Here is a 22,467-nt window from a genome sequence, read left to right as displayed (position 1 = left end):
CATTATAACCGGGGCAGGGCTGCTTTTAATTAACCTTCCGGTACCTGATTTATCAACCTAGCCTGGTATTTGGAGCCCAGAGGCTGGCCGTTCCTATCCTAATAGCCCCACCCTCCCCACCCCACCCAGGCCAGTCTCAGTGTCAGGCCCTAAAAGTGTTCCTCAGACACACCTTTCACCAACCAACCTGGGCAAAGTCTGCACTTACTGCGCCCTTTGAGGCCCTGTTGTGTTCATTGGGAGGGCAGATTGGCTTCAACAGATGTTGACTTTCCATGCCCAGTAATTGTTCCTTTCAAGAGCCCCAGTCAGCCCCACCACTCCTTTGATTATCCCTTTAATCATTCATGCATTCATTAATAGACATTTGTGAACATTCATAATTCCTGGTTAAAAAAAATCCAGTCCTGCCAATAGCAGCCTGCTGATGAATGATTCCTCCCCCTGAACACAAAGCCTTGACCCAGTTTCCACCCCTGAGAAATGAGACCACGCGCAGGCCAGGCGAGGAGGCAGGGCTGGCACGTCCCCGCCAGTCACATCACAAAGGCCCCGCCCAGGGGAGAGCCAGGCATCAGGGCCCGATGCTCACGGACTCACTGCACACTCACCCAGAGAGATTTGCCGATGGAAACTTTTTATCCTACCTTAGTAAAAATGTCTGGCACTCTTTGGGTTGAAAGTAGTAGAAATTCAACTTGAACTAGGTTGAGAAAGGAGGGGTTGCATGATATTACTCATGGAATTATGGAGAGAGTAATGATTGACAGTCCTGCCTTCTCTCCATCTCTTCCCTCTGCTGCCCCATGGACTCCTGTGGTCCATGGGCACAGAGCATATCAGCCCATGGACCACCATTGCCTGTGGTTTAAGCCCCCTTTTTCTCAGTTCTAGTTCCTAAATGCCAAGAAAGGACTCTGACCGTCAAACCCTGTCCCACCAGCGGCAGCCAGGAGAGGGGCTGCCTCAGACCCTCTCAGCCAGCGCTTTTCCCATTACACTGAGCTACGGTCTCCTGGTTCCAGTGTCTTCTATGGTGCACAGCCCAAACAAGCCTCAGTGACACGCTGTCACTCTAAAACTATGCAGTAGTTCTTTTAATTTCCCCATCTGACAGGTGAAGGAAGTGGAGTTTCAGTGGTCCTCAACCTTCTGGCCCTTTAAATACAGTTCCTCATGTTGTGACCCAACCATAAAATTATTTTCGTTGCTACTTCATAACTGTAATGTTGCTACTGTTATGAATCGTCATGTAAATATCTGATATGCAGGATGGTCTTAGGCGACCCCTGTGAAAGGGTCGTTCGACCGCCAAAGGGGTCACAGGTTGAGAACCACTGGTTTAGAGAAATTAAGTAATTCTGACAAGGCCACGCACGGTAAGTGGCGAAGCGGAGCGCTGGTCTGTTTCCAGAAGCCGTTCTCTTCACCACTGTGCTGTCTGCTCGCACAGGTACTTTCTCTGCCCCACATCTCCTGTCTGTCTTCCTTTTTCATCTACCAGGGTCCCCGGGGCACCAATTCTTTTTTTATTTTTAATGTTTTTAATTGATTTTTAGAGAGAGAGGAAGGGAGAGGGACAAGGGAGAGATAGAAACATCAGTGAGAGAGAAATAAGAATCGGCTGCACCCCCTGCACGCCTCCCACTGAGGATTGAGCCGAAACTGGGCATGTGCCCTGCCCGGAAACTGAACCAGTGACCTCCCCGGTGCACAGGACGATGGTCAGCCACTGAGCCACACCAGCCAGGCCTTGCACCAGTTCTAAGTGCTGCGTAGCTGGTTTCCTAGACTTCAGACCTCCTTCATTATAAAGGGAAACAGTGACACGCTAAGGGTTCATCAGGAATGCCTTGTGCCCGTGGGTAACTTGACTCCGGCAGTAGTAAAAGCAGAGAGCTTTCCAGGCGCAAAGCAAATGCACATTCAAAACAGGATGATGATTTCCCCTCACAATTCTGTCAAGAACTTGGAGTTGATGAGGCCGAGTGCTGAGGTTTGGAGGGGGTTGGACATTCTCTCAGGCATTGCTGGTGAGAGACCTTGCCAGGCAATCGGCTGTATCGTTCAGACTAGGGCGAAGTCCAGGAGAAACAGTTGTGCGTGTGTCTGAGGAGGTGTGTTTGGGAATGTTCATCAGAGGATTGCAAAAGCAAAGATTTGGGACCTGCTCAGATGTCAACCGATGGGGAAGTGGCCAAGTACAATGAATCATATGAACAACGGGTAAAGCGATAGAAAGGAATCAATGAGAGTCAGTGTATTTGATCACATGTAAGATATGCAGTTGATTCTCATTATTTCAGCAATTATCTATAATAATAAAAGCATAATATGCTAATTAGACTGGACGTTTTTCTGGACTACCTTCCAGACGAAGCCGGGGCTTCGAGGGAAGCCGGTGCCAGCAGCTGGGGGAAGGAAGGCCTACTCTTGCATGAATTACATGCATCAGGCCTCTAGTGTTCTATAAAAGTAACGGTGAACACAATTAGCGAATACTGTTTCATTGCTCCTAGGAGCAAAACAGGTTCCTGTGAGGCTCTGGTCACATGTTTGTCACCTGATCAACACATAACCTTGTTTTATGTGTGTTTTTTGTTTAAAGACTTTATCTAATACCAATTGTTGATTCACTAGCTTTGACCTCGGAGCCCACAACACTATCACTCATGCCTGAACAAAATTGATCTGATGCACATTTTCTCCATAAATGGCATCGCAGCCTCTTGCACTTGGGACACGAGACACACTTCACTAGCACTCAGCAAACCCTAGCACTACGCTTGGGGCCACCTTCCACAGCAGAACACCAGCAAAGAGCACACAGATGCCAAAGCCATGGCACTGAGGAGACCTTGAAAAGGACGCTTGCCTACAGTCTGAGAGCAGGAATTCAAGGCCGAGCAGCGCCTTGATCAACCCCAGTTGGCAGCATGCGCACCAGGCGGCTCAGACGTCCCCTCGCTCTGAACATGTCCACGAAGGACTGTGAAAGCACTGTGCATATTGTCTGTAGGGTTACAAATACATTTTAGCCAGGAAGTGAATTCGCAAATACAGAATCTGCAAATAATGAGTATCAACTGTATGTGTCCTCTCATTTTAACAACTCTGAAATGGGGGTGAATCTCAGGTTCCGTGACAGATGGTATATACCAGCATAGATAGACTCTGTGAGTAATGTTCAGTGAAAACCAAGTTGAGGATCAACATATATAGGATGAGCCCATGTATGTAAAACGAAACAGAAGGCCATCACGCCTGTCCTTAGCTGCTTAACGGTTAACACATCAGCACACTCATTCCCCAGGTACTGGGCACTGTTCTAAGCACTTTATCATTGATTATTTTAACCCTTACAAGGCCCTTATGAGGTAGGTGCTATTATTATTTCCATTTTATGCACAGAGATTACTGAAGTTGCCCATGGTCACAAAAACAGATATTTATTTCACACCAAAGTAAAAATGATTGTATTTCATCTATGAACTTTCCTAATGTGACCTGTGTCTTATTTGTATCTTAGGAGCTTATAGTCATAAACTCAGAATGATCATTCTAAATCGTATTGTTATGAAATAAATAAGTTTTACTCCCCTACTTCATATAGCGCTCACCGTGTTTCTTACTTAGAAGTAAGGAGACATATACCTGAGTTATACCGGCGCTTTCATTGGTAGCTGAGTTTTTCTGAGCAATGGATTAATGGGATTGTTCTTAGCGTTTGAAAGCCTCTTTTGTTTTAGTTTCTACAAATATATTTCTACATATGGTCATCTTTCTTGTTTTTGAGAACACTTGCATAACTTGTTTATACTGATGTTGGTAAGTTTTAAATATGTTCAAGTTGCATCATTTTGAGTAAAGTAATAAATTAAAATATTAAAAAAATAAGAATTTTTATGAGCTCCAGACAGATTTATGCAAGAACTGATATATCTGAAAGCTGAGGTACTTCAAAAACTAATTGCAGAAATATTTTAAAATGAGGCATAAAGCTTATGAAATATGGAACATATGAATGCATTATTTTACTCTCAAAATTCAGCATAACACTTTTGCATATTAAAAACATTACACTATTCTTGGGATTTATGATCCTGAGAAACTGTTGATACTTTTTTGGTTGTTGTTACTACTCACCCGAGGATATTTTTTCTATTGATTTTTTTTTTTTTAGAGGGAATGGAAGGGAAGAAGGGGGAGAGAAAGAGGGAAACATCGATGGGAGAGAGACACATCAATTGATTGCCTGCTGCACGCACCCCTACTGGGGCTTGGGATCAAACCTACAACCCAGGTACATGCCCTTTACCAGGAATCAAACCTGCAGCCTTCCATGTGCAGGGCCATGCACTCACTAACCACTGAGCAACACAGGACAGGGCAAAACTGTTGATTCTTCTCATTTAACTAATAGCTTTTCCTCCAACTCCATTGCTGCCTCCTGAAATCCACACATTTGCCAAAGTCCCCTCTGGTATCAGCAGGCTTTGTGATCTTCCTACTCACCAGTCGGGTATTATTAATTGAACCAGAACATTTCTCCTTTTGTCGATCATTTAGACTTGGTTTTAGTTGGATACTGGCAATTTTACATGGCTTAGCCTAACGTCATTTCCCTTTAGCCCTCCATGGTCCTTTATCTGGGTATGGCAGATAGCATCTTATCTAGAACTATCTCATCTGACCAGAGGCTGTAAACCCCTGTGAGGGTGGGGACTGAAGCTTGTTTCTCTTTGGGCCCTGCTCTCTCCACCCCAGAGTAGGTTATGAATAAGTGTTGGCAGGGTGCATGAAGTTAGAGAAGGCATTATCGTTGCCTTAACTTGCTGTGTGTTTCTTTCCAGTGGCCCACATGTGCAGCCTCCTGGAGCATAACTGTGCCCACTTCTGCATCAACACCCCTGGCTCGTACGTCTGCAGGTGCAAACAAGGATACATCCTCAACGCGGATCAGACAACTTGCAGAAGTAAGATTGCTTGGCTGATGCATCCACACTGTCCTCCTCTTCTCTCCCGCTCCCTCTTCCTTCATCTGGGCCCATTTAAGTCATCCGTGGCCCCTCGCCCAGCCAAGCCATTGCCTCCCTAACAATAGAAACCAGGTTTTGTAATTCATATATTTTGTGTTGACCTCCACCCCCCACACTGCCATCATAGTGCCTGGGCCAGAGTCAAGCACATAGTAGGCCATCAGGAAGAGTGTGGAAGATGGTTGGAGGTACTTCCCAGAAATAGCCGCCTTGAATTCATGAGCTGGTGTCTTTTACTTCCAAGCTGTTCTTTGGGGAGAACTGCTAACGAGCCTTTTCATCCCCTGTCTCTATTAACTGTTCCCAGAGGAACTGTCTCCATATTTTAGTTTCTCCTCAGAAGCGTGGACTTAGGCTGAGTTAGTAACATGGGCTGGGAATGATTATTCAAGTTCTGCTTTAGATGTGCCCCGGGGTCTACTTGCTCTGGTGAAGGACACTTTATAGGATCCTAAAGAGAAAGGGGCAAACAGATATGTGTTGATGGAATCCACATTCTTTTTTGGCCAAGCCCGAAAACTAGACAGAGTGCCTTTGAGCCAGCACGAGGTAACCCGCCTCTCGGAGGAGAGAGTTACTCAAATGCTGACTGTTGTGCGCGTCCCTTTTTCAAGTTGTAAATAAAGCCACTGCATTAGGACACCCAGGCTACCAAAGCAAGGAAGACGGGCCCACATGGAGGCAAATGAAACCCAGCTAACCGGACGGGTAGTCATGCAGTGCGTAACTGTGATTATACCGCACGGTAAGCAATGAAGCACTAATGCAGTGGTTCTCAACCTGTGGGTCGCGACCCCTTTGGCGGTCGAACGACCCTTTCGCAGGGGTCGCCTAAGACCATCCTGCATATCAGATATTTACATTACGATTCATAACAGTAGCAACATGACAGTTAGGAAGTAGCAACGAAAATAATTTTATGGTTGGGTCACAACATGAGGAACTGTATTTAAAGGGCCAGAAGGTTGAGAACCACTGCACTGATGGGAGCCATTTGCACAAACGGCTGTAATTAGTACGGCATTGATAGAGCCAAACCGCATTTTCCTCTCGTCTTCTCACTTTTCAGTTTTGGGATTGAGAGAGGTTGGCAGCCTCCCTGCCAACCCCCGGAGATTAGGGAACACCTGCCTGCCTCCTCGGCTCCCTGGCCGTGGAGCCCAGGGCTGTGTCCTCGCTCCTCTCAGACCCTCGGATCCCAGGGTGTTGAGAGCAGCCTGACTCATCCTGATCTGCTGGAACCTCCGACTCTTCCTGTTTTCACATCACAGACTACTCACACCAAAGACTCAGGGGTTTAGTCGAGTTACTAGGCAACTGGGAGAGCCCGGGCAAGGTCACCTCGCCCGCTGCTCAGCAAACCACCTAAATAGCTTTTTAGACACGCTCCATCCTCTCCCGGTGCTCTCCCCCACCTCCTGCTCCAGCCTCTTCAGGAACCTCCCCCCGACCCCACCCTGAAGGAACTTCTTCACAGAGGCTCAGCCACCGCCTCCTTGCTAACTCCCTTCCTGCCTTCCCTCTTAGGAGCACAGAAGTTCCTGTCCTTGTCTCCTGCCCCGTGACCTGCTGGGGTCTGGGCATCTGCCCATGTCCATTGTCTGTGGGCTGGCTTCGTGAAGCCAGAGGATTTGGAGGCCAGCAAATAAAAATAGAAACTTCTCCCCTGATGTCCTGAGCAAGGCCTTCCCCACCCACCAGGCTTTCCGACCTCAAGCTGTGAGACCCCAGGGTCCCCCCAGTGCTGGTCTGGCCTCAGCTCCCATCCTGTGCAGAACTGTGGCTGCAAAGAGCATGAAGCAGAAGCTGCTGGGCTGAATTCAGACAGACTGATAGAGGGGCAAGGAGGCCCCGGGGGTTGGAGGGATGTGAGTGAACCCAGGAGGTGGTTCAAGCTTCAGTAACTACCGGAGCCGGCCCCTGGGCCTCACCCCAGGGACTCAGAGTCAGCAGATCTGGCGTGGGGCCCAGAACCCTGCATTATCAGTGAACTTCTGACATAGATTGCTGCCCCGCTTTGAGAGTCACTGGTGTCCAGCAGCAAGGGAAGAGGGGGCAGGAGGGAAGGGAGAGAAGGGCTTCTGGTTAAGGGAGAAGGGATGGAGCTGGAGCCAGGGCTGAGCCGGCCCATCTGACCCAGCCTTCCAATCGCTCTGAAGCAGTTCAGCTGCCTTTGCTATCAGCTTAGCACCAGACTAATATGTACAATCAGAAGAGCAGTTCTCACTCTCTCAGAAAAAGATAACTCTATTGCTTGCCCGCCTGAAATTGGTATACCAGTGGCCTTGCAGAAAGGACAGGGCCTTTATAGTCCACAGACCCGGGTTCGAATTCTGACATCATCAGTCCTGGGCTGTGGCTCTCTCACCCTGAGCTGTTATTTAAACTCCTTGACTCAACTTCCTCACCCATTAAATGGGAAGGGTGGTGACAAATGAAGACCTATCTCATTGATGAGCCCATGTTAGTGCATGGTTTTGGTCGGTAGACAGTTAAAAGCTGTGCCCAGGGGAGGCTGGGCCATACCTGACCTCTGTTTATGAGCTGCTTGTGGGGACCAGTCCCTGCCAGCACCGAGAGGGACTCAGTGGGCCTGGCCAGGAATAAGATGTGCCGGGCAGCGTGCAAATTGCTGGAAATAAGACAGTGAATAAGCCAGCAGTGCCCCTGCTCTCTCAGAGCTCACGTTCTCGCACGAGAGTAAATCAGATCGGCGATCAAGGTTATTGCCACCAAAAGCGATCGCAGCCCTTGCCCAGCTCGGTGTGCTGTACACCGTCAGCCTGACTGTAGCCTCTTCCTAAGTGTTTACCACGTGCCAGGGGCTCCCCTCCATGCTTCATATTGTTATCTCACTTCATGCTCACTGCAGCTCCTAGAGTAGGTGTTATCATTCTCGTTTTGGCATATACTAAAAAGTGTAATTCCCTTTCCAAATAAAAAGGGAGGGCCCTTTCATTTTGAAAGAGTATTATCTACCTCCCCACCCCCATTAATTTCCTCTTTTTCAGAAGAAGTGTACATACATCTTTTGGTGACCTGGTGTTGGGTCTCTTTAAAGAAAACATGGTACAAAAAAGCTTAGACAGTTTACTTGAGGTTGTATGGCTCTTAATGTGACCAAATCAGAATACAAATCCTGCTATATGTGACTCCATAGTCTTAGCTCTTAATCACCATGGACACCTTCCCATGATCCTTGAGGGCCCCAATATAGCAGCAGAGTAACCCCACAACCAGAGACACTCCTCCAACCCCAGGAAACAGGCAGGTTCAGAAGTTCACTGATCCGAGGGGAAATTCAGGATGAATTCACCAGGACTAACAGTCAAATGATTGTCATCACCCCCTCCCCCCAAGACAACTACCAGCTGCTGTGATATGTCATTGTACATAATGATTGTGACAGTGCCTCCTAGGTGACTGCCTTCACACACACACACACACACACACACACACACACACCCACCATATCTGCCGTGTTCTATTCATACTCTGTGTGGAGAGAGGAAGCGGACACAGCTCATTTGTAGGCTCTTCAAGTGGTAATGGCCCTTGGCTGTCAGACTTGTAGCTCCCTCCCCCACATAACCCAGAAATTGTGCTCCCTCCTGGAGCCCCAGATGGGCAGGTCCACCACCCTCGCTCCCTGGGACACCAGGTCCTTGCAAAGCACCTTCTTCCCCCTCCAGCCTGGATCAGTGGCTGAGCTGATATCCTGCTCCCCGTAATGCCCACCCTTGATCGGACCTCTGCCATCTGAAGCCATATACTAAAAAGTGTAATTCCCTTTCCAAATAAAAAGGGAGGGCCCTTTCATTTTGAAAGAGTATTATCTACCTCCCCACCCCCATTAATTTCCTCTTTTTCAGAAGAAGTGTACATACATCTTTTGGTGACCTGGTGTTGGGTCTCTTCATTGTCCAGATAACTCTTTTCAGGGCACCCGTTGGCCAGTGGCTCAGAATGTGCCCTTCCATTCAAAGACGAGGTGAAGCACTTGAAATAATCTTACCTTCAAACTTGTGTCCACATGGGCAACTTGAAATAAGCTGGAGGTCCACACTGTGGAGTCTTCTGTTCTCCAAAAAGTCTTCCCCATCCAAAACCATCCTATAAGGTATATGCAAAAGCGTTAGCATAATGCCTAGCTCACAGGGCTCAGTAGAAGTTTATCTCTTTCCCTTTCCCCCCAAAAAAGGGGCTGGGTCGGGGGGGCAAATCCTCATGAAATGTGCCTGTCTTCACACCTCTGTTTTCCCCATCATTCCCTTCCCCTTGAATTCCCACTAATAAGAAAGAATTTTATCTTGTTTCCTTTTCTTTGTTTTTTATTTTTTAAACAAGGAATTTTTCTTTCCTTTCCCTCCTTCTAGAATAATTAATCTATCTGGAAGAATAATTACAATGCAACATTTAGAAAACTTCACTTGGCAAAAAAATGTAAACGTCCTTGTCCAACTTTCACATATTTCTCTCTCTCTGAAGAACCATACTAAATGTATTTTATTGCTCTCATTCTTCAGATATGTCCCTGACATTATTTTTCCCAGGATACTTAAGTAATTTAATAGCTTTTATATAACAGTTTAATCAAGGGGCTTGAGCTAGAAAAGCAGTCACATGGTTAAAGTGAGAAAAGCTATAACAAACATTCCTCATCAATTTAGATGCAGAAGTTCTTAAAAACTTGGCAAATAGAACCTATATATAATCAAATCCAAAAAACCCCAAGCGATATAATTAACCATATTGACAGATTTAAAAAAAGACACGATTATTTCAATATATGCAGAAAAAACCTTGGATAATACCCAACATTCATTCATTATAAACACTTTCAGAAACTAGGAATAAAGGGGAAATTCCTCAACCTAATAAAAGGCATCTATGAAAAAGCCTGTAGTTAATATCATACCCACGAGTGTGCATGAGCCTGACTAAATGCTTTCCTCCTAAGTAAGGAACAAGGCAGTATGTCCACTCTTATTACTTCTACTCGACACTGTCCTGGAGTTTCTAACTTAAATAATAGTGAAATAAAAAGATTCCATTTATATAAAAATTCAGGAAATGCCAACTTTAGAAAGTGGTTGCCTGGGGCCAGGGGGAGGGTTAGGGCAGGAGGAGGGATTACCAAGAGGCAGGAGAGAATTTGGAGGGTTTAGGGCAGTGATGGCGAGCCTATGACACGCGTGTCAGAGGTGACACGCAAACTCATTTTTTTGGTTGATTTTCCTTTGTTAAATGGCATTTAAATATGTAAAATAAATATCAAAAATATAAGTCTTTGTTTTACTATGGTTGCAAATATCAAAAAATTTCTATATGTGACACGGCACCAGAGTTAAGTTAGGGTTTTTCAAAATGCTGACACGCCGAGCTCAAAAGGTTCGCCATCACTGGTTTAGGGTGATGGATATGTCATTACCTTGGTTATGGTGATATGTTGACATGTCAGATTTATTAAATTGTATGCGTAGCCCCCTGGCTTCAATAGAGCTACATTGAAGACAGTGTCCAGAGTTTCCATTCCATGTTAGGACAGTCCCACTCAGCATCAGGCTAGTTTAGCTTGTGTTCCCCACTGCAGTCCATCAGTCCACTGCATGTGGGGTCCACAGGCCACAAGCTATGGAGGAAATACAGGTGAATGCAGGGTAGCAGGAACAAGAGCCAAGGACTAAGAGAGAGAATTCCTTCGTTCTGGGGATTATATAGTCACACATTTTCATGGGCCTGCAGTGGCCATGCCCATTCTGCCCAATGATCTCTGTTCCCAGGTGAGACTGAGAGGAACCTTCCCTAGTCGCCCCAGCTTCACTGGGCATATCTATCTCTCCTCTATTGGGCCCCATCCCCCAGTGATTTGCAAGGGATGGGCCAGCAGTTCCCTGGGGGTGTGAAATTGCAGCTTCCTGGTGAAGCTGCCCAAATGACATGCCTATGTCTGGCCTCCCCTTTGCTCCTTTTCTATCTATAATAATAAAAGATAATATGCTAATTAGACTGGATGTCCTTCCGGACGAAGCTGGGGCTGCGAGGGAAGACTGGGAAGCCTGGGTCCCAGATGCCGGCCGGCGGCCAGAGGGAAGCCCAGGTCCCCGGTGCCAGAGAGAAGCCGGTGCCTGCAGCTGGGGGAAGGAAGGCCTACTCTTGCACAAATTTTGTGCATCGGGCCTCTAGTTATTAATAACTAGCTAATTACAACAGTATCATATCCATCCATCCATTCATTTATTCATTCAGTACTTATTGACTCTTTTCTATGGGCCAGGCATCCTTAGGGGATGGGGGGAAGGAGAAAAGTCAGTGTTTCTCTTACATGTTCAAGACCCAAGAAATACTCAGATCTTGGCTTCCCTTGTGCTGCCCACATGGGGAGCAGAACAGGAAATATGCAATTAGGATGCAATTCTAATCAGTTCAGTCAACATGTATTCAGTGCACATGTTTCTTATACCCATAGAAGTAGTTAGGCGACCACAGCAATCATCTCTGCTCCAGGGAGGAGTTTATGACATCAGATGGGGGATAGATAACCTCAGAGAGGAAACCTGGTTTTGAGAGAAAACGAGTGACTGCAGGAAAGAGCCCACACAAGTGGTTGGGTGCAGCCGGAGATGAAGGGTCAGAGTTCAAGGAAATGCCTCGCTGGATGTGCGTGGTGGTGCTCACTGACCCTGCAAATGGATAAGTCTTAGAGGGAGAAAGAGAAGGTCAGGGCCTGAGCTCCGGGGCAGCCCACAACAGAGTGTGGAGCACACAGCCTCAGGGTAAACAGCTGAGACCGCCCGAGCAGAAGCAGAGACTTGCTGAGCAGAGGAGAGTCGGTCATGGGGCTCCTGCTTAGCCGAGCTGCTGGGCCCCAGAAATGGGATATGGTTGCATGCAGTGTGCTCTGGCTGTGCCAGGGAGCAGGATTTGAAAGTTGGGGGGAGGTTAATCTGGATGAGTAGGGCCCCGTGGGAGAACTGAACTGACTAAATGTGAGTGGAGAAATCCCAGCTGTGAAAGAATTATTACACGGCAGGGAGAAGTGAGTTGGAACCTTGTAGAGCTTCTGTGATTTCTTATTTTCAAGTGGTTCTCAAAGTGGGGTCCCCCAACGGCAGCATCAACTTTGTGGAGAAACGTGTTGAAAATTCAAATTCCCAGGCCCTACCCTAGACTCAGAGTGAGGCTTAGAAATGTGTTTTATTTTATTTTTTTTATTTCAGAGGGAAAGAGAGAGAGGGAGAGAGAGGAGAAACATCAATGATGAGAGAGAATCACTGATTGGCTGCCTCCTGCACGCCCCCTACTGGGGATTGAGCCTGCAACCCAGGCATGTGCCTTGACCAGGAATCGAACAGTGACCTCCTGGTTCATAGGTCGATGCTCAGCCACTGAGCCACACTGATGGGGCAGGGATGTGTGTTTTAACAGGCCCTCTAGGGGATTCTGAGGTAAGCTCAAGTTTGGAAACCACTAACCTAAATGTTTTAAAGTCGATCTCTCCCTGGGAGATCCCATCAGTAGGAGGTTTATACCAAGGATGTGATGATGTGACAGCCCTTTGCACATTGCAAAGCTCTTTAGGAGAGTACGGTGTTATTCGCTCACATTTATGATTTTGATCAACTGAATTCAATCAGATTTACTTATGTTCTAAGGCTTTATTTTGGGGATCCCTCCTTCTTTTCCATTCTCGGAAGAAAACTGAAATCTTGATAGCGTGCAGGTGAATTGGTGGACAACAAAGGGAACCGCTGGGGGAGAGAAGGGCGTGAGCGCAGCTGGGGTGTGCCTGGCGGACAGGTGGTTTTTCTCCGGACAGTGGGCTTGTTTTGCTTCTCCCAGCCTAGAAGCGCAAGGCTGATGACTCACAGTTACTGTCGACGGTCTTTAAATCCAGCTGCAGCTGTCAAAATAAGATTAGTGCTTTCAGGCATGATAAAAGAAGGGAACCGACCCCCACATGCAGACTTGGGTTTTTCCTGTGTTTGTGGAGCTGTAACTCTGACGAGCTTTTGAGTTTGAGCAGGTGGAGATCCCACTGGTTCCCACCAGAGTGAAATCTATAATAATAAAAGCGCAATATGCTAATTAGACTGGATGTCCTTCCGGATGTCCTTCCAGACGACCTTCTGGACGAAGCCAGAGCTGCAAGGGAAGCCTGGGTCCCAGGTGCCAGAGGGAAGCCGGTGCGGGCAGCCAGGGGAAGGAAGGCCTACTCTTGCACGAATTCCATGCATCAGGCCTTTAGTACTAATAACACTCTTCTCTCCTCCGTTGTGTGGTCGATCAGTTTTGAGTTTTACATCTTAGCGTAAATAACAGCAGGAGCATGTCTTTAAGGGTGTTCATTTTGCTTTAACTCCAAAAGAAGAGATTAAATTGTCATTGATGTCCACAGTATGCAATGTGGCTTGCCTAAAATTCTGAAACGTCAGTAAAAGCCCTCGGATTTCACCCAGGATGACGTCAGCTACAGCAGCCACAGTCTTTGTCCCGTGTTCCTGGTCCAGTGTAACCGGATGAAAGTGGTCCAAGTTCTCTGGGCCCAGGCACCAGGCCAGGGTTTCGAGATCACAAATGAAGGAAGGCACTGAAATCTGCGGTGCATGGGAGAGGCTGGGGGACACACTGAGGAGGGATTTGAGCACAACTTTCCCTCCTGAAATTCTCCAGGAACTAAGAGAAACAAGCACATTTTGCGGATTCTCATCCATTGCTAAGGATTGCTCTCTGGCGAGGCATTGCTTGAGTGTGGTGAGTGAGGTCTTTCGTTATAAAACTCAGAATTTCCTACTGTGCTGTATCAGATCAATTCAGAATAGAACTCACAGGCCAAAACTTGGTCAGAGATACATGACATTATTTAAAGGAGTCAGAATCTAAGGTCCGTGTGTAAGGTTTTCATAGGCACCCAACAAAGTGACACTACTAGTAATTAGAATTGTGATGTCGGCAACATGTGGGTGGGGTTCACTTCTCCTCCATGCTTAGCTAGGCCCACACCACCAAGACCTGTCTTTACCCCAGTCTAAGAAAGGAGGCTAATGTCTGCTGAGTACCTACCAGCTGCAATAAGATGTTCTCACCACTTAATTATTTAACCTCTAGGAAAATTAAATCTTACAGAAATCACCCAGCTGCAGCCAGGTTTGGCTCCAGAGGCAATATTCTCTCGATCTGATCACCTTACTCCCCCGACATCCCTGTCTGAGGAAACCTATCTTCCTTTTATCTCCTCCTGCAAGGTTCCAGTCCCTACTTTTCCATATTACCTCCTTCAGGTCCATATATAAAATAATCTTTCCAGTGAGCTCACCTTCTGACCACACTATTTAAAACAGAAGCTCCTTTCTCTCCACACTCCCAATTTCCTTTTCCTGTTAATTTTGTTCTGCAGCACCTAGAGCATCTAACATAATATGTGGTTTTAACTGTTTTGTTTATGCCTGGCTCCTCTCAGTGGGAAAAGCTCTCCAGGGGGAAAAGCTCTGATTTGAATTGTTCACCAATTCCTGTGGTGTAAATACTGCCGCCGCAGCTGATTTCAGGAAATGCATTTGGCCTTGATGACTGTGGAGTTGGAAGAGGTGTGCAGTCTGGTGTGTGAGTTGGTAGGAACTGGCTCCTACACAGCACTGGCTCCATGGGGACAGGGATCGGGCGGCCGATGCTTTAAATCTATTTTAGTCCCTGTTGTTTTTCTAGCAGTTTGAACAGATTTGACTAATTCAGTCAGTCATATAAATATATATGGTGTCCCCCCAAAATGTACACATACACTTTGAATCAGTGTAAAGGCAGTGTTTATTAGAATATATTTCATTTTCAAAATTAAAGTATGTATACATTTTGGGGGCTCACCCTATATTTTTAAAAATTGACTATATGTCAGACACCGTGCTAGATATGTGAGCTAAAAGGCTGAACAAAACAAGCACTGCCTCATATGCTAGGGGAAAGAGACATTTAATAATCAATTGCAAATTGTGTTAGATTAGTGGTAAGAGAAACTGTGTGGGGGCCTGGACCTCTAATAGGCTGGTGGCTGTCAAGTCAGATCAACCAATGCCCATTAAGCACCTACTGTATGAGGTGCATGGTATTATTCAGCAGCCTGAGGAAAGAGAAGACACCCTGTTAGTCTCAGAGCTTACGGCCTAGGTGAGATTGGCGAGGGAGTTTCGCCGGTCAACCCTGTGTTTGTGTTGCATGGATGTGGGTTCCTTTGTCCATTCACAAGTACCTGTGGAACACCTGCAATGTGCCAGGCGCTGTGCTAGGCACTGGGGATGCCGCAGACAGCAAGGCAGTGGGCCCTTAGCTGTCGCGATCATTCTCCCGGTGTCTGCAGCCGGAGGCTGGTTCCCAGATGTCATTGTGCTCTGAGCTCTCTCTTGCTCAAGATGAGGAGAGGGAGGAGTCCTGTTCCCTTCTCTCTCGTCTTCCCATGACCCCGCTTCTGATGGAGGAGAGTATTTTTAGGACTTGAGGAACATCCGAGAGTTGGGAGGCAGGGGCCTGGACCTTGGCCACTATTCATTCAGCAGATGAACACATATGGAGCACCAGCTACATGCACGAGGACACGGAACTAGGCTCTGGGGAATCCAAACTGAGGCAGACCAAGCTCACGTGCCGGTGGAGCAGACAGACTGTGACCAGGTCCTTCCAATACCCTGAGGAAAATGCAGAGGAGCAAGAGTAGAGCCACATGTATGGTGCCAGGGAGTCGGAGGAAGGAGTCCAGCCAACCTGGGAAGGCTGCCTGGAGGAGGTGACATTGGACTGAAGTCGTGAGCCACGAGTGGGGGGTGGGGGGGAGGTCATCAGGTAAAGAAGATCTGGAAGGGTAATGGCAGCTCTAAATCCAGTGCTTCTGCCGCCCCCAGGGTTTTATCACCCTTCAGTGAAACCCTCCCAGGCTGTGAGAGAAAGAAGTGCTGTTTTTCAAAAGCATAAGGAATCATCCAAAAAAAAAAAGAAAAATCTGTATTTGTTTCAAATGGAAGTGACCGCTGCCAAAACAACCGTTGTTTTGTCAGGACCTCGTCTGTATTTATTCCGTTGTCTTTAATTAATTTTATCCCATGGTTTCCCTCGGGACAGCACAGCTCACTAGTGGCCATAAATCCCCAGCCTCCTGGAAACAGCATGAAAGGCCACAGCCATGAAGCCAGCGGGCAGGCTTGCTGTTTGTGGGACTGTCCTTCTGGAACCTGAGCCGTTATCCTTCCGTTCCTACCACCCTTAGCACCCTCACGGCGTGTCCGAGGGGACCAAGGACTGCAGTAATTCTGAGATTTGTTTAAAGAAGGAAACAGCCCAGCCGGCATGGCTCAGTGGTTGAGCGTCGACCTATGTACCAGGGGGTCACGGCTCGATTCCCAGTCAGGGCACATGCCCGGGTTGCAGGCTCGATCCCCAGTGTGGGGGGTGCAGGAGGCAGCCGGTCAATGATTCTCTCTCACCACTGATGTTTCTATCTCTCTCTGTCCCTTCCTCTCTGAAATCAATAAAAAAATATATTTTTTAAAAAAAGGAAATGGAGGCTGGCGGTCTTAGTTAATAAATGGAGTTAATAAAGTGGGGGACTGACTTCTGGGTCAGGGCACCTTCTTCTTGGAGGATCGTGAGGACTTTGGTCCAGAAGGTTCAATGACTTTCAACCTGGCTGCACACTGGTTACCTGTGAGCTGCCGGCATTCCACCCCTGCGAGTCCCATTTAGGGAAGGTGGAGCTGGGCGTGGAGATTTTCTAAAGGTCCCCAGATGGCTCTCAGGGGCAGTGGAGGTCAGGCACTGCCATTTCTGTAGGGGGCCTTGCAGTTATTCGAAGGTGGGGGTCCAGTCCTGTCCGGAAAGGAATAAGCATTTCATGGCCTCTAACTACCCCTCGGAGGGGAAAGACTTTTGGAAAAGAGATCATTGCTTCAAGGTCCTGGTTCATTGTTTTTGAAATGCGAATTCAAAGGTGTTCTTTTGTACTGTGGTGATTTTTTTTCTTTGTTATGAAAGTTCTTGTCATAAGCTCTTGTTGGAAAATGTGAAAACAGATCCTTGTAAATAAGAGACTCACGGTCACCCGTGCTCCCACCGCTCCTCCCTAACCACTGTGAGGCAGGTTCCCGCTGGACACACAGAGGGGGGCAGAGCAGCAGCTGGAGCAGAGAAGAGGGGGGACCCAGGCGAGGAGCACCTATCCCCACCTCTAAAGATGGGCTTGGGGTTTGGGGAATAGGTTGCTGCATTGTGCTGAATACCATTTCCCAGCCACCGAGCCTTCGTGCAGGAAACATCCCATCCCATCCCATCCCATCCCATCCCATCCCGGTCAGGGTGCCTAGAGGGAGACACAGGAAAGATATGGCTGCGTAAGGCCACTGCGATCCGCGCCAAGAGGGGAACGCACAGGGCTGCGCTGACCGCTGGTGGGCGAGGCCAAGGCTCTGAAGAACAGTTGAAGGGCCTCGACTCAAGAGGTTAATTTTCCCGTCCATGTGCAAGCCAGCCAAGGCCCTTCAGCCTGAGATTCAGAAAACTGCAGCTGTTCCCAGCAAAGCAGCGCTCTTCATGTCGCTGTGCTGGAAGTCCTCTATGTTCCTGGAGCGGAGAGGAGCTGTGATACTCCGAGAGGTATCTTTCTAAAGCGAGACTCAGGTCAAGTGGCGCCTCCCTTTTTAAGGAATTGACCTCGAGTCGTCCCCACAGCCTGCCGAGTGGAGCTGAGAGTACCCAGCCTGTGGCCAGGCCCTCTGCCATCCAGGGTCAGTTGTCCTCCAGGTCCTCCCTCCTGCTACTTGCCTTGGACTTGCGAGTGAAATTCGACTCCCATGCCTGTCCTGCTGTCCTCCATTTCTGCAGTTACTCACACACTGGTCCCTCGGCCACTTCCCTTTCTCTACTCTCAGGCTTCCCTGTCAGCCGGGTCAGGTCCACTCTTGACCAGGGGCAACTAATCTCCTTTCTGAACGACTACTGTAGTGTCAGCATCTCTCATGTGGGTGTCTAGCTGTTCTATCTTGTATTTTAGTTATTCAGGGTGCGTCTGATGGCCACTCTGGCCTTCCCGGTCCTCAGATGGGCTAGTTTGTTCTACCTCAGGACCTTTGCACGTGCTGTTCTTTCAGTCAGAAACACTCCTCCTAGAGCTTCCCGTTACCCCTAGAACACAAGCTGGTGACTGCAGGAACCCCTTTGTCTGTTTGGTTCACCCCTGTATCTCCAGTGCCTGGGACAAAGTAAGTGCTTTATTGATTGAATAAATGAAGAGTATCCTATAATTCCGATTTTCCTTAGGTATCTGGCCTAGGCTTGGAACTAACTGTAGTTTTTGTTATTCTTTAATAATTTTTGCATGAGCTGAAGATGTTTTTGGTTACCGGTGCTTTCCTTGTATCTAAATTCATTGGAAATCTCAACTGGACTTCCCAATTGGAAATCTAAGGTACAATTATTCTGGAAGAAATAGAGGAATTTGCATTTAGAATTTTAAAAAATCTACTTTATTGATTTGGGACGAAAATACCTCTTTTAACATTTTATAACCAGAATCCTTATTTGTGGGATCTTAGACTTAAGCATTTTTAATGTTATGATGTAGATTTTATTTTTTAAAATTATATAATGCATTTAGTAGGCAATGAATTAATCAGCTTTTATCTTTATCAATTTGATATTTTATATTTATCTGAAAGCATAACAAACTATAAAATTCAAAGACCTAGGAAATGATGTCAAAGTATAGCTATTGGATTTAGGCATTAATCAGACTTTCTAGTTAATTCATAGCTGTCATATTAACCCGAGAAAATTATTTTTTTTTAATATATTCAATCCATTTATTATCTTTGATTTTTCCTCCAACTTTAATGGTGAAGTTACTGGAAGACCTACTTATGAAACCAAGTCATTCTCCTTGCTGGGAAATAATGGCATCCTGTCAGCCTTTTTCTGCAAAGGAGAGACTGAAGCAGTGATAGACTGAAAATGCCTTTAACCTTTCACCCTCTGACATAGTCCTAGTTCCACTGCAGTAAATGTGTTCCTGAGGTGCATTCTTTTTTTTGTATATGTTTTTCTATTGATTTTTTTTAGAGAGAGGAAGAGAGTGGGGGAGAGAGATAGAAATATCAATAAGAGAGAAACATCGATCGCTGTCTCCTGCACCCCCCTTACTGGGGATGGAGCTAGAAACTTGGGCATGTGCCCTGACTGGGAATTGAACTGGCAACCTTTTGGTGCACGAGATGATGTTCAACCAACTGAGCCACACTGGCCAGGGCCTACAGTGCATTCTCACATTGCATTTTAATAAATAGCCAGGGCTCAGTGCTTTGTGGACATATGATAAATATTTGACCAAAATAGGACTGACCAGTAATAACCATACATCCATTTCTCCCTGGTAAACTTTGTTACCTCCCTGACCTCCTCTGGCTTCCCATTTTCCTCATTTGTTACTGGGGTGAATACATCCATGGCAAAGAGGATTTTCAAAGCTCCTTCTGGTGGACGCATGCGAGGAGGAGAAGGATGAACAATGGGGCCGATGCAGACTCAGGAGTTAGGGGCTCTTCTTAGACCTGCCGTGTTTTGGGTGGGGTAGCAGGCCTTTCCTCTGGGCCCTCTCTCAGCTTCCCATCTACAAAGTGTTGAAGACAGCGTCAGATTATTCCGTATAAATTGCCGAGACCGACTACAAAGCACTTGGTTCTCAAAGAGTAGGAATGGAACCGGAGGCAGACCGGTGCAGCGCCTGCACGTGGCAGCTCACAGCCGCTCACAGTGTTCCCAGAGCACTCTCAGTGGCACGCAGGGAGTAAAAACGGATGTGGATTTAAAATTACTTAATGCATTTAATAGACGCGAATAATTTCAACTTGGAAAAGTATGTATATACATACTCACCAGAATGTTAACAGCGGTGGCCTCTGGGTGGTAGATTGCATGAAGAGAGGGTGGGGGGCTTACAGGTGGATTTTCTTTTATCGGTTGTTCTCTGTTTTCCAAATTTTCCGCTATCATCATATATCAATACTTTCAATGTTTTCAAAAGTTATGTTAGCGTGTGCTGTGCGGTTGCGTGTTACATGCTCTGTGCGGAGGGTGGCCCTCAGCTGTTCTAATGCTGTGACTTTGCCTCAGTCCAGGACCTGTGCGCGGCCGAGGACCACGGCTGCGAGCAGCTCTGTGTGAACCTGCTGGGCTCCTTCGTCTGCCAGTGCTACAGCGGCTACTCCCTGGCCGAGGACGGGAAAAGGTGTGTGGGTGAGTATTCCCTGCAGCCTGGAGTGAGGAGGAAGGACTAGCCTGCATAGTAAGCAGGAGGGGGCGCCCCCCCCCCCCCCCCGCCCCCCAGCATACCTAGTCTCTCTCCTGTGAGTTTTGGCAAAGTGCTCAGTCCTCTGGTCTCGTGGTTAGAATTGGAACTTTAAAGACTTCATTCATGCCTGAAGTTGGCCTTTTCTCATTCCGGATGCTCAGCAAAAGGCAGGTTTATGATAATCTGTGTAAATATCGCTGTCTGTTATGGCAACCCTTGGAAAGGACTGGGCGGACTTTCATCCAGGGAAAATGGGTGGGCATTTGGGATGGCCCGACTTAGACATAGCTCATGTGTCATGTGCGTGAAGGTCACCCGGTGGCGTGCTGCCTTGCGGAGTGGCACCTCAAAGACATGGGCAGCCTTCTGCCTAAGTGCTAGACCTGCGCTCAGGGCAGGTCAGGCGACTGCCAGGCGCAGGAGCCCAGCAATGGGTAATAGGACACCAGGGCCAGGGAAAACAACAAGTAGCCTCAAACAGAAGCCCCAGCCACGGAGTGTCAAGGGCAGTGCGTGGAACTTGCAATCAGTTGAGCAGTGTCCCGCGTGGCGACCCCACAGCCGGGTGAGAGGGCGGAGAGGTGGGGTGACACCTGACTTCTTCAGTGATGGACACTGGTTCCCTCCAGCACCTGCAGAGCAGCTGGCAAATCCCCAATGGCACCTCCCAGTTTGTCTGCAAAGCCCTTTAAACTTGCACAGCCTCATCCTTCCGTGAACGAACAGTGCCTGGCAAATAGTAGGCGTTAAATAAAGTCAACTGAAAACTTCGGAGGCAGAAAATCTGGAAGGAAAGGAAGAAAAAGGACTCCACTGGTATCAGAACGGGAACCTACATTTTCTGACTCTACTAGTAAATCCTACATTTTCTCCTTCATATCCTATTGTGTCTTGCTCCCCACAAAACAATGAACGGTTTTTGTTTTGCACATAGAATTGACATCTTCCAGCTACCTTGATCTTAGGTAAGGATGTGGAAGGAAAAAGCAACAAAACATGAAGTAGAGGCGATGGCCTGCTCTTTGCAGTGGTGGGATGAGCATCTGGGGTTTGTTTGTTGCGCCAAACTGATGGGCTGAAAGCCTCCTCATTAGAGGGCCACAGGCGGAATTGGTCTCCTGGGCGTTCGAGTTGATGTTTTTCTTAATCTGCTGGTGGTGACCACGCTAGGTGGCTGGGTACCACGTCCACTAAGACTGGCAAAACAAAAGACAACATAGTGCCCTGACTCGTTTGGCTCAGTGGATAGAGCGTCGGCCTGCGGACTGAAGGGTCCCAGGTTTGATTCTCGTCAAGGGCATGTACCTTGGTTGCAGGCACATCCCCAGTAGGAGGTGTGCAGGAGGCAGCTGATCGATGTTTCTCTCTCATCGATGTTTCTAACTCTCTATCCCTCTCCCTTCCTCTCTGTAAAAAAACAATAAAATATATATATTTTTAAAAAGACAACATAGTAAGCACCAACTCTTATGATGTTTGCTCCATTAATGTTTATCATGCAAGTAACATACTTTTGTCGAGGAACTTAAACAGATGAGAAAATCACTAATAGCTTGTTGTGGGTTTTTTTGCCAGACTTTGCCCCATATAAGTATCCACCTCAAGACATTTTTGTTAATGTTTAACAAAATGAGGTCACGCTATCTTTCTCCCTTACCGGTTGTTAAATGAGTAGAAGCTTTGGGTGCTACAGGGTAGAAGGAAACCAGGCCATGGGGAATAAGACCAGGAAACAGGCTGAGGGTGTCTGGTAGAGGAGGGGGAGGGGAGGGACAGGGCGAGTCAGAGCCTGTGAGGGTGACAGTGAGTAGACAGAACGGGCAGTGAGAGCCACACTGTGGTAGGGGGTCTGCCTTGGCCCTTGGGAAACTGGAGGGCAGTGAGGAGCCCAGTCCTCTGAGTGTGGCCAGATAGTTGCCTAATTGTCCCTTGTAGTAGAGAACCTTTGTGTGTCTGAGGGTTTTGCTATAACTTCTGGAATTTGACATTTATGGAAGAGCATTAGGCATGAAAGTAGATGCGTGGTTGCCAGGGAGCTGTTGTGGGCCGTGTTTATTAGAGATGGCATTTCTCTCGCTGCTGTTATCAGCATTTAAGAATGTCTGC

At 47.3% G+C, this 22,467-nt stretch overlaps 1 protein-coding gene across 3 annotated transcripts in view; it reads left to right on the top strand.

Moving 5' to 3' along the window:
• Positions 1-22,467, top strand: part of MATN2 (matrilin 2) — a 107,506-nt gene that overhangs the window by 46,768 nt on the left and 38,271 nt on the right. For all 3 annotated transcript variants that reach the window (XM_070392093.1, XM_070392091.1, XM_070392092.1), the window contains exons 4-5: positions 4,854-4,976; positions 20,184-20,306. In XM_070392093.1, coding sequence (XP_070248194.1) covers positions 4,854-4,976; positions 20,184-20,306 — 246 coding nt within the window. The remainder of the gene's footprint in view (positions 1-4,853; positions 4,977-20,183; positions 20,307-22,467) is intronic.

The sequence above is a fragment of the Myotis yumanensis genome, unplaced genomic scaffold, assembly GCF_028538775.1.
Source record: "Myotis yumanensis isolate MYYU_CA2020_CCGP unplaced genomic scaffold, mMyoYum1.0.hap1 SCAF_15, whole genome shotgun sequence".
NCBI lineage: Eukaryota > Metazoa > Chordata > Mammalia > Chiroptera > Vespertilionidae > Myotis > Myotis yumanensis.
This window is presented reverse-complemented; position numbering and strand designations above follow the sequence as displayed.